This window comes from Vidua macroura, chromosome 1, assembly GCF_024509145.1.
Source record: "Vidua macroura isolate BioBank_ID:100142 chromosome 1, ASM2450914v1, whole genome shotgun sequence".
NCBI lineage: Eukaryota > Metazoa > Chordata > Aves > Passeriformes > Viduidae > Vidua > Vidua macroura.
Genome location: NC_071571.1, coordinates 142,174,728 through 142,187,482, shown reverse-complemented (window position 1 = coordinate 142,187,482; position 12,755 = coordinate 142,174,728). Strand labels below are relative to the sequence as shown.

At 44.5% G+C, this 12,755-nt stretch overlaps 1 protein-coding gene across 2 annotated transcripts in view; it reads right to left on the bottom strand.

The window, feature by feature from the left end:
- Nucleotides 1–642: 642 nt before the first annotated feature.
- Nucleotides 643–12,755, bottom strand: part of ZHX2 (zinc fingers and homeoboxes 2) — a 74,016-nt gene continuing 61,903 nt past the window's right edge. For both annotated transcript variants that reach the window (XM_053987679.1, XM_053987671.1), the window contains exons 3-4: nt 6,900–9,590; nt 643–1,913 (exon numbers count right to left, since the gene is read on the bottom strand). In XM_053987679.1, the coding sequence (XP_053843654.1) occupies nt 6,904–9,405 (2,502 nt within the window). In that variant the 5' untranslated portion in view covers nt 9,406–9,590 and the 3' untranslated portion in view covers nt 643–1,913; nt 6,900–6,903. The remainder of the gene's footprint in view (nt 1,914–6,899; nt 9,591–12,755) is intronic.

Below are 12,755 nucleotides of genomic sequence, written 5' to 3'. Positions count from 1 at the left end.
CATCCATGACTGCACAGGCATCCGTCTCCACCCTGCAGATGAACACCTGAGCTGTGTGTGATGGGACATGTGCATGCTCCCTGTCTGGCAGCCTTTGCCCAGGGAGCAGCTGATGTCCCTTACCCACCTTTTGCTGTTGACTTGTGTCACACAAATGCAGCAAAGTGCTGCCCCATCCAGTCACTCCTCTTCAGCAATGAACCAGACAACTTTACTGCAAGGGAATTCACTTGTTACCACCCACTGCAAACCTCCCTCTGCAGTTATATGTTGTGCTCATGATTAATAAAAACAACTACATATGGGTGAATCACAGGGGTGGTTTCATTCATTCATTCAGTTTGTGAATCTGCAATCAAAATAAAAGGTGTTCCCCAAAGGCTCATTCCCAGGCACTATCTGCATCCTTCCTGCAGGAAACAGCTCACTGACATGGGGGAATAAACATTAGTATTCACGGAGTTCACTTTAATACAGTTAGTATTTGCCAAGCCAAATTCTGCAAAACCAGTAAAACCCTCACTGCAGCTCTAAAGACATCAAGCTCCTGTGCACAAAGTTTGGGCTGAGGTTGGGTGGGGTTTGGTTTTTTGGGTTTTATTTAATTATTTTAGAGTAAAACAAAAAGAGTTGAGAAAAAAGTTACCAAAATTTTTAGCCTTTGTTTTATTGAGTTACAACAAATGAGCAACAAGTTAGAAAAGTTGGATTTATTCAAACTCCCTAGCATCCTGTTTGTGCAGCATACTGAAAGGTGGGCAAGCTTTCCAACCCCAGCTTGTCAGAGAAACGCACTGGACAGCTCTTGCACCCAGGCTCCTGCTCTCCTCTGCTCCCTCCTCTCAGACAGACAGCCATCCCCACACAAATCCAAATTAGCAGTATTTGAAAAAAGTGCACTCAGGAACCCAGGAGTGATCTAAAAATTTAGTGGCAAAGGTTAATAAGAAACTTCTGTTGTGCGCTACAATGTCTAAAGCTGGAGGGCAGACTGCTGGTTATGGTGTCCATCACTGTACCAGCCAGAGAAACACAAATAAGTTTGGATTATGAAGCATCTTCATTTCCTCATTCCAACCCCTCTGAGAGTTATACTGCATGTTTAAACAAAAAGTGCTAAAAAAATGCCCAAACCAAACCAATAATCAAAAGAAGGCATTCTAGCCAAATCTTCAGAGACCCACAGCTGGGGCTGGCTGGTGAAAAGTGAAGTACAGGAGCTAGAGAAGACTTGCCTTGTAGGAGCATGGAAAAGCAGAGATTTAAGTATTTCAATCAGTAGCAGGTGGCCATAGAACAAAACAAAAATGTCAAAACAACAAGAGAAAAAAACAAAAAAAACAAACCCCACTGCTCCAGAACATGTTTAACTGGTCTGAAATGTAAACTGGAGTGGGGATCTGGGCTCAGGTGTTGATCTGCACCAAGACAACTCCAAAAGATTGCAACTCTTTCTTCAAACACTTCAGGAAAAAACCAAAAATCTCCCTCCTCCACAAAAGACACTTCCCTCCCCCCAACCAACCCCAAAATTTCTCAATTGCATTATATGCAAGAATAACTTGCACCTATTAAAAAAATTAACAAAATTTTATGTTTTACAAATCTGTTCCAGTAGAGGAAGAGGCTGGGCAGGAAAGTGGGTGGGAAAGAAACTAAGAGAAAACTATATACAAGGACCCTTTCCTCTTTCTTTCTTCTCTTTTGTAATGCAGTAGTAGGACTTTGGCACTATCAACAATTCCATGGTGATGCTCCACGAGAGTATTTCTTCTCACTGTGCCTCCACAAGTGTGGTTTGAGACCTGGAGTCACAACACACTCTCTCACCCAGGCAGCAAAATAAGAGTTTTCTTCTATTTTCAGACAGCATTTCCCCTTCAACATTAGGACAGTGCAGCCGAGGAGTACCCCTGCAAAAATTACAACAGCAGCATATTATTTTTTAAAGCACTATGAACTATTTGAGCTGTTAACTATGATGAGACCTGGTTTATGTCCTTGCACATATGGTAACTCTATTTCGTGTTAACTGTACCCTGGGGCCTATCCTTATCACAGCCTCATGTGGTAGGGTGTTGCATTTTTGCTGCATGTAACACCCAGCTAATAACCCCCTATAGACTTCTAGCAGGGATATATGGTCCAGCCTTGGCTCAGGCACATTCTCACACTGACTCAAAATGATGCGTGCACGTGTTTGGGGCAACTACTTTGCAACCACAGGACAGACAGTGCTAAAATCAAGAAGACTTCAGGTCTTTCTCCCCCAGTAAATCCCCTGGTAATACTTCCTGTTTTACATGATTTTAGAAAATTATACAAACTAAAAGGCAATGGAAAAAGTTGGATGTGCCTGTGCTCTGCAGAGCAGCTTCCTGGTTCTGCTATCACTCCTGCACCTACATGAAGGCTGCACAATTGGACCAAAGATTAAAAGATGACCCTTCAAAACCCAACCTTCAAATAGCCACCAACTCACACATATCCCCAGCTCCCAGCAAAAAGCAAGAGCTCTATGACAGGGATTATGCTCAGGTTTTCCACACTGAGGTGTGAACGTGCAAGAAGTGCAAACATCCTCTTCACCCACCCTGCCGCAGTGCTCACTGAAACCTGAGCTAACTCGTTATTTCACACCTCTTAGGGATGTTGCTGTCTGGTCTGTTATTTCCCACAAAAGCAGTGGGCTCTATCTGGCATCTGCAATGCAGTCAAGCCTGGGGAAAGGCCATAGGCTTGCACCAACATCAAGGGGAAAAGTCCTCCCCCCACCCTTGAGACCTTCCCACACAGGCCCCTGCTCATCCTGACTCACTGGAAAATTTTAATTGCTGCACTGGGTTTTGCTTCTCCCTCTGAACTCCTTCATTATATTAGAGCTTGGGTCTCTAATGCACCTCACTCATTTCAGGGGAAAAAGCATGTCCTCCCTACTTCAGTCTCATGCCCTCAAAAGTTTTAGGGTGACCTGAGTACTGCAAAAACCACCAGTCAATCCCATGCTGAGTTACTTCAGGATGCTGACTTGGAGTCCAGCGCCAGCAGCAAACACTACTGTGAGCTTTCTAAATGAAACACTAAACCTCAAGAGAAGTGAGAACTTGGGCAGAAAGTGAGAAACACCAGTGATGTTCACTTTTGGTGGTTTTGGACACTGAGGAATGCACTGGGTCACTGGCAAGCAAGTCATCTCAGTTCCTGCAGCAGTGCAGAAGGGGCTGGAGATGCCAAGAGAACCCAGACTACCTCTGATGCTCCGTATCATGCATTCAGCAGATGCAATGGATGACTGCCTTCAGGCTTTTTTTTTCCCTACTGTGCAACCTTCACACATGGTTTGACTTTGGCAAACCTCCACAGAGCAGTGGTCACAGCCATCAAGATCCAGGGTGTTCAGCTACCTCGCTCCCACCATGAGCCACAAGCTTTGGTGCCTACATCGTGCAGGGTTCATGCTTAAAAAAGGAGGTCGTGAAATAATTCCAAAAAAAGATATTCTACTGTGAAAAGCTGGTGATTGGGGAAAAAACCAAATCATTCTGAGAAAAAAAAAAAGCTCTGATCTTGGGAAAACCCCACAGGGAGACAACACTACAGAAAGCCAGCAGAAGCTGCCAAACACTCTGGCACACTCTGGTCCTGCTCTCCTGTCTGAGCTGTAGTTTGCTGTATTTAATTCAGAACCAGTTTCTGTTTGTCGAGTTTGTGCAAAGGAGGACAAGGGACCTAATTCTGACCTGTGCTGCAGGAAGGCAGGAACCTCTCTACTGATGGAAAGGGAGCTACAGCACTCTCTTGACAGAGCAGTTGGGCTCAAGAAAGCTGACCTGCTCCATGGAATAAATCCAATTTTGCCAAAAGCTTCAGATACAGACTTAGCCTCTTCTTACTCCTGGGATGGCATTGCAGAGCCTGGCATGAATCGTGCTCTCACAGAGGCCCAGTCCCTTGTGAAATTCCCTCTAGCTGCAGCAGCAGCAGAATCTGCCAAACATGGATCAGTTTTGGAAAAACTCAGTTTTTTAATGTTTTTTAAAGTCTGTGTAGGCTATAAGACAAATGCTCTCTAATAGTTCCAAAATCTTCTAAAGCTACATACTGGAGAAGAGAGTGACTGGGATGGTCTGGAAGAACTACGTTTTTACAAAAACGACACACAAATTCAGTCAAGAAGGGTAGGGAGGTCAGTCATCAAAAAACATTCATTTTAGACTATGTAGATCAAGCTGGCAAAACAGCAACACCACTGTTGCTGAAATGAATATGAAAGGAGCATGCTTCTGCCTGATGTATGGTTCAGCAGTGAGAGACTCACACAGTAAGTGTGGCTGTGTGAGAGACAAGAGGAATCCCTTGTCAGCTCTTCAGTCCAGCTCTTACATGTGGTACCTGAGGAGCATGTTAGGAAAAATCAAGCTTTTATGACAACTGACAGAAACAAGTTCTTTCTCAGGTCATACAAAAGTCTCTGCTTTTGAGTCATACCCTGGATGTCACTTGGGATAACACCTTGTTAATTTAACATCAAAATTTTAGCTGAAAATGTCTAAGATTGGCTGCCCAATGAAAGCTTAGAAAAAGTAGCTGAGATTATTCCCTGAGTCCCATCAGTGTGGGGTATAAAGATTCCAAATTTTGTGTCACAACAACTGTGGCAATGCCTCCATGTGTGCACCACAGAGGAGGCACTTGCATTTCTCAATGCAACACTTGCAGGCAGAATATAGGAAAATGAAAAAGACTTTTTTAAGTCCCCAGACCAGCACACTGAGAAACTGGTAAGGAGCAGAGGACAAATGGGCCCTCTGACCATTACTGCATGATCTCTGCAGCAGAAGTCCTGCTCCAGTGCACCTCTTCTCAGCAAGTGCATTTTTCACACAACCACCAGAAAGCTCCTCATCACTTAGCAACAGTTTAACTGAGATTAAAGTTCTTACAAAAATTCCTCTCTGGTAACACTTGAGCAGCTCCAGAGCCCTGAAGCTCTGTACCACGGCACAGAGGCAGGAGGTTCACTCCAACATACCTGACACTGCTCACAAGCACAGAAACGCAGGCACCAAACCTAGGCTGCTGGAAGGGAGCTGCTGCAGGTCTTCATTTCATAGTACAAGAGGTTTGTAAGAAACAGGGGTTTCAGGCAACTCCCCCTGCTCCTGCCTTCTCCATTGCCCCTCTGAGCCCTTGATCTGCTCCCTCTCCTCAGAATCAATATTTGTAACTGGAAGGGGGAAATGTTCTGGAATAACAACCCAGAGAAAAATAATCCCACAATGCATTTCTTTGTCACACATTTGACTTTAAAAGGCAGATCAGATCCTGGCTCTCCCTTCTTATGTGGCTGCACAACAGTGGCACCCCAGTGTGCCTCTGGCTGATGTTCCCACATCCTTCTTCCTTTAATCCCTGCCTTTGACACACAGGTAATCCCTGTTCCTCACATCCCTAATGACCAACTTTTTCAAGGATAATGCAGGACAGTGCCTTGCAATGCAGTCTGAATCTTTAAGATATTTTGTTATAAAGATGCTGTCATGAGATTTCTCAAGATTAGCTAACAGAATTCACCGTTAAAAATAATACCACTTCAGGGTTGGTGTTTTTTCAATTCAGAATGTCCAGGACACTTTGGGACAAGTACTGCACATGGAGAAAGTGGCATGCTAGGCGGCAGGGCTCGCTGCTGAAAACTGCACCTCTGCAACAGGTAGTTCAATCCAAGCACTGGTAGCTATAATAGCAGAAGTCTTGTGTGGAGGCACTTCTATCAGTTCTGGCTTATTTATTTATTTATTTAAAAAACTTTTTCTTTTTTAAAGAAATGCTAAAGTATATTTTACTTATTAGATGGCAGAAAATTATCAATTTTCTCAAGCAGGTGTTCTCTCACTACGGTTTTTAATGCAGGATGCTGAACTTTCTGTAGGATAAGCTCTAAAGTTGTGGTTTAAGGAAACTGGTTTGGGAGAGACAGATTCAGTTATACTGAGCACAAAACGTTACAGGTTCCAGTGAACTCAATTCAACATGCAAATATTACTGACAGTGCTTATTCCAGATTTACACCTGTGCAATTGTGATCAGAAACAGGTTTCAGCTCTCCAAATAACAAGTCCTTTCACATTGGGAAAGATATTAACCCCTCCCCCCCTTAAAGCCAGGCCCTGCAGCTTGCTTTTAAATTCAAGATCCTGTGAAGAAGAGCTGCTAAACACCCACACAGCTTAGTCTGGGGCATTTCCTAAGCCTCTAGTGAGAGCAAGCAGAACAAAGCGAGACTGAAGAGAGTTCTCACTTGCAAGAGGAAGAAAACACATTTGCATGAGCCACTTCAGTCCCACTTTTTTTTTTTTTTGCTCACTTTTGCATAAAGAGGCATCTGTGTCCTAGACCCTTCCCCCAGTGACCTTTTGTTTTCAACATGGCAGGATGCTGCAAAGGAAGGACCTGAGATGCAAAAACAGGCAGAGCCTCTATTCAGTGATCTCTCAGCAAGGGGGATATTAGCAACTAGTGTTACTTACTATTTCTTCACGTGGCTCGGCTAGCATGTTTTATGTAAAGTTGTTAAACATATAGGTTGTTTAAAGTCAGAAAGTTTTAAGGTTTAATCACTTATTGCAAAAAAAAAAAAATTATGAAAACTTCCCTTATCCAGGACTTGGCCCACAAGGAGACAAAAAACAAGGCAAACAGCACTAACCCCTCCTCTATCATGCAGTTGGCTTTAATTTACAAGCAGAATGGGTCTCCCTTTTGTTCAGGCATCCAGCAGGCACAAAGCATCCGGCAGGGATGGGCTCCAGGGATTTACACTGAAGCAGGGCTACAGAATGCTGGAAGCACATCCTGCCAAAGGCAGGCTCAGAGAAACAGGGCACCCTCAGCATTACCTGTCTATACGTGGGAATTGTCTCCAGATATACTTTCAGAGTCCAAGTCTGCCAGCTCTGTGTGGCCCTCGGGGGCCGTTTGGCTCCAGCTGTCTGTACAGTCCGAGGCAGCGTCATCCTCGCCCACCGTCACCTCCACCCAGTTGACCTCTGCCGGCTCCTCGTTCTCCTCACTGCCGTGGCCATCGTGGCTGTTGCTGCACTCCAGCCTGTCCGCACCCTCTGCTTGATTCCCCAACAAAGAGTCCTTCAGTGGTTCGCAGTCTCTTTTTGCCCTCACCACTGGTTTCCCCCCATTCTCTTCATTCAGTTTTTTATGCTCCTGGTAATGCTGCCGAGACACTTCATTACCATTCTTTGGACTATCAGTGTGTTTTGAGCTCTTTTTCTGGCTTTGCTTGTTATGACCATCACCAGCATACTGCTGCTGGTACTGGTCAATCCATTTAAGTGACCCTGTTCTTAGTGAAGACCGGTTCTCCTTGAACCAGCGAACTATTTCAGTTCTCGTGAGCCCAGTCTGAGATGCCAACTGGTCATACTCCTGGGGTGATGGCCACTGGGTCCTTGCAAATGTGCTTTTCAATAGATGAATTTGCTCTTGTGTTTTCTTCAATGTGGTGGAGGACCCAGATAAAGCACCAGGGAGCTGAGAGCTACTCAGAAGTTCTGCCTGGCTTATTGCACCATTGGGAGTTCCTTGATCCTTAATTTTTCTGTATGATCCCATTGAGTCCAAGACAGCTTGCTCCATGCTGTCCCTTATCTTTCTCCGCTCAGAGAACCATGAATCTATCTCCCTCCTACTCAGCTTAGTCTCCACTCGAAGCCTGTCCAATTCTCCCTGGGTAGGAAAAGAGCATTTTAAGAAACTCTCCTCAAGGGCCCTAAGCTGCTCTTGAGTTTTCTCTTTGAATCTCTGGGGAGCAAAATCTGTGTATGGGTGAAATGACCGGCCATGTCGACCAGCTGAAGGTGCTATTTGATCTTTTCCTAAAGCATCACCAGGAATTTGCACAATGCCCCTCTGACTTCTGTACCTGTGGTCACTGAACCACTTTTTGATCTCACTCCTGGAAAGACCTGTAGCCTCTATAAGCCGATAGACTTCTGAATCATCAGGAAACTGGCTTGTCATGAAACTGGCCTTCAGCTCTGCTATCTGCTCCTTGGTCTTTTTCCGCTCACTGGCCGGGGTCACTGGAACAGCAGTCACCTTGGCAGGAATCTCAGGCACCTGAACTATGTGAGGACGCTTGGCCTCTGGGGCACTTGATAAGGTCTGTATTGTCCTCTTTTGCCCCTGGTTTGGGGCAACAGCAAGTGTAATTGGTGAACAGGAAACAGTTGAACCATTTGACACAGGAGTCAAAACCAGGCCAGTCTGGCCCAGTATCTGACAAGGCAAAGCTGTCTGGATGATGGGCTGTGGCATTTTTGCAGTTGCCAAAGGAGCTGGCAGGACGGTGATAGTCTGGGGAACTGCCTGGATAGTACCATTGAACATCTTCTTCCTTGCTTCCTCCACTTCTTCAGGAGACCAACTTATGCCATGCTTCAAACGTTGCGTAGCAAACCAGATTCGGATTTGTTCTTCGGGATGTTTTGATGCTGCTGTCAACCATGACAACTCTGCTTGTGTTGGGTAGGGAAACTTATTAAAGGAGTTGATCATGGTTGCGTTAGTGTCCAGTGCAGAGTTGTATTTGGTACTGTTCAGAGGGACCGGGACCTTGGGGACAAGGTTGATATTTGGTGGCAGCTGTACAGAGGGCATAACATGGGCTAACACATCATGGAGAAGGTCTCCGTTTATACAGGCAATAGCTTCAGTGGCTTCAGTTATGATGCGGGGGAGAGCACCATCCACGTGGTTTTCCATCACTCCCTCTTCTGGCTTTTTAGATCCCTTCTTGTTTTCCCCTTTAGGCTTTCCCAGTTTCATCACCGGCGCTTTATTTGCACTGATTCCCCCATGAAGTGGATCGTCACACTCTGCATTTTCTAGCCCACTGCTTGTGACAGTGACATCGTTAGTGGCGGCCTCAATAGACTGCTCTAGAACAGTCTGATTATTGCGTTTAATTAATTTCAGTTTGAAGTTAGTCTCTCCTGGGTGATATTTTGTGTTGTGGTCAGATAAAGAATCGTATTTTTTGGTTGTGAAGTTGCATTCAGCACAGACATACAGGGGGTTGAGAATGACATTTGGATGCTGAGTGTCAACGTGCTCTGTAAATTCATTTAAGTTTTGTGTCGAGTAAGGGCAGTACTTACACTCATAACCACCCTGGGGTTTCTTAGACTGATTTTCACCCGTGGGCTTCGCCTCCACCACTTCACAGTCTTTGACTGAGTTTTCTGAAGGCCAATTTTTTTTGGAGTCCTGCTGCGATGCACCAGTCCCCTTGTCTTTAAGAGTCTCTACGCCCTCGGCACCTTCCTGCTCCATGACTTCAGAAGTTCGCACCATACAGGGAGTTGTGGACTTTCTTTTGCTGGCCATGGCAGCTGCTGGCAGTGTGTTGTTGTCCCAGATGGTGGCTTCTTTTGACAGGGTGAGCAACCAACTCAGTAGATCTTGCAAACAGCTCCAATCTTCCCTGATTATTTGACTGTGTTTTGTTTAAAGAATTTCTGCCCTGGCTGTGACCCTCGGCTTCGCCAGTAGACCTGTCAGCTGCATGACACCTGTGAAACAAAGCACATGTTGTTAAGCACTGATCAATAAAACACAGATTTAGCAGAAAGCCACAGCTCAAGGTATGTGCATTTGCAAAGCATGTGTGTATTTTGGATATCGCTGAACTCTTCCTCCTCCTCCTCATCATTTTAAGAGTGAAAAATCTCCCCAAAAGGAATAAAAGCAATGGGTAATTTGCAATGAAGTGCACCACAGGAAGAAAATGACTGGAACAAATAAGATGAACAGACAGGGAAGATTAATTTCCACTAGACTCAATGTGTTTAGTCAGGAAAAGAAGAAAATACTGTTATAAATACTGCATCTTTTTATAGAAGCTGCAATTCTATTAATTACTATTTTGAAGCCTGCAGATTTGAAATTGAGTGTGATTTATATTAAACTTAATTACTTCCCACTGTCACTTACCTTGTAAATATGACTACTAAATTACTCTGGTTACTAATGACGGGTGATTTCTAAATAAAGCTATAGGATCTGCCTTGGTTGTAAAAGTAATTGCAGAAAGAAGAGTTAATGTAAATCTACTCTTCCAAAGGTCTGTGTTTTGAGAAAAGGTGGGCTCGAAGAAACTGCAGCAAGAAAACTACAGCAGATTTGTGGAGGCCTATCAAGTCTTTTCCAGAAGAGATGTTTCCTTAAAACACCACTTTTCACTCAACATTGACAGAAAAAGCTACCAAATGCCACAGAAGCCCTCAGATACCTTTTAAACAGGGTCCCTTTCTGATAATGTCCCAACTTGTGCATGGCACTCCCTGCAGAATTAAAAAAAGCCAAACCAAAACATTTTAAAGCTTTATTTTTAATGCTGAAGCACTTTCGAAAGTTCTCAAATGCAAGAATTCTGTAAAATGTATTTTCTGAAGGATAGGAGGCAGACATCAGTACAAGCACAAAGAAAAATTACACCAGCTTTTTTAGGATCTATACACACTCATCAGGACTGGATGGAGGGAAAAAGAACAATTTAAGTCTCGGAAGAGCTTAATTAATAAAAAAAAAAAGGATAAAAAAAGATGACAAGATGCTTTTTAAAATTTATCACTGATTCAAATTTGTTAGTCTTCCTGGTCAGATGGTCTCTGGTTTCATAATACTTCTACAGTCTTGATGGAAAACTCAGATTTAACAATCAAGAAGTGTTTGGAATTGAGTGGGAGACACGCTGGTGTGTACAAACTGGTGGAGGACGGAAAGTGGAGATTTGCAGAGTGGATCAGGCCTGCACTGAATTCTGCAGAAGTGTTCTAAATGGAGAATTTGAACTAGAGGTCAAAGATACCCCTACCCCTTGCAAGGGGGACAGACTGGATGATTTTTAAAGATCATTTCCAATCCAAACCATGATCTCATGTCTAACCAAATGAACATTTGCTTATTGTGAAGATTGTAAATGATAAGCTGAATCCATAACTGAAGACACGAAGATCTAACAAAATAAAACACCACTGCAGTCACATCTGGACACATCCAACATCAGCAGACACTTTATGACCACCTGAGTGCTGTTCCTGTATCTGTTCCTCTCACTTGAGCCTTGGCATGAGAGAATCTGTGACAGCAGGCACCAGCTTCTCAGTTGTGTTTGCAGCTGAGGAATACTCTGCAGGTCTCCAGAGCACAGTGCTGCTGCTCTGCCTGTCACAGATCATTCCATTCCTGCACATATGGAAACTCAAACAATACACGGCCAGAGGAAGCAGCTCCAGCTGGGGATAGGAGCAGGGATGGCAGCTCCCAGCTCTACACACTCAAAACCCAGCATGAAGCAATTCCCCATACACGAAACACTCCGTGTGCGAATTCGCCACGCTGCACCTCCACAGATAAGGCTCTTGTGAAACTCAGGCGTGAAACACCAAACACACCATGGAGAAGATCCCATGCATATTTACTATGGTACAGATGCCTCTGATAATTGCACAGTGCTTTGTGCTCACAGCCACTGCCACCCCTGCACCTCCCAGCCCTGACACAGCCCAGGCACGCTCCTGCACACTTGGAGAAGCATCAGAGCATCTGACTGACTTTCCATGGGGACATTTAAGCTCCAGGTGCTTCCCTGGGAAATAGAGCATATTTGCTGAGCTCTGTGAAACAGGGATGGGGCTGCCCACAGGCTAATGGCTCTGCCTTGGCCAGGATGACCCAGTGCTATTTCCCCCTAACCTAGGACCACCAACACCATCACCACCATTCCCCAATGCATTCACCTCTGAGCAAACATTTCCTTTTCTGTTTGTTTTCCTTTTGCCTTTTAATGATAAACAGACAGAAGAACAGTGAAAGGAATGATGCCTGGTTTTCTGTACATTTGTGCCTATTTACTGTTAAACTGGATCACACTGAACGTTCTCTATCATTTCCACATATTCCTTCAAAATTCCCCTTCTACTTCACCTCACAATTGTCCTTCCACAGACATTTTGCCTGTGATCTATGACTTGCTGTGTCCCACTGCAGGTGGGACCTGAAGCTAGAGACAAACACACAATTGTACCAATGTCCATCTTCCTGATCAGACAACTGTGCCTGCAGAAAATTAATTTGCTTTGAAACTTCTTCCCTTATACCAAATTTGGCTGAAACAGGCCAAAAGACAAGAGACAGGGGCAGAATGAGCTCTGTAAGCCCAGCTGGTGCTGTGAACAGGGTGAAGGTGATCAGGTCATCTCACTCTTCTCTGTAGATTCCACAATATTTGTGATACTGACTTTCTTAGATGAGGGAAGGGAGGTGCAAGGCACTGTCCTGGGCCAGGATAAGGAAAATGGAGCCATGGCTCCTGGGATGCTCCTCTGAGTCTTGCTCTCCCCTCCCAGGCCACAGCTGCACCTAATGGTCTGCTCCTCTTTTAATGTATGACCTCGTGCAAAATTAATGTGGCAACATCAGCAAAAGGAAGAAAATTCAAAGGACATCAAAGACAGAGCAAGGCTTATTTATATTTCACTGAACTTCCCCCCACCTCCACAGGAAGAAAAAGCTAGGAACATAAAGGAATGCGATGGAAGAGAAAGAGTGGAGAAAGAGAAACACCTAGGTTACAGCTTTGAATCAATCAAAGGTTTCTTAAAAGTCAGACTAAATGTTTTGAATTCCCCAGTCTCTGGAAGCTTAGCCAGCTCTCTGCTGCACCAAGCTCCCAA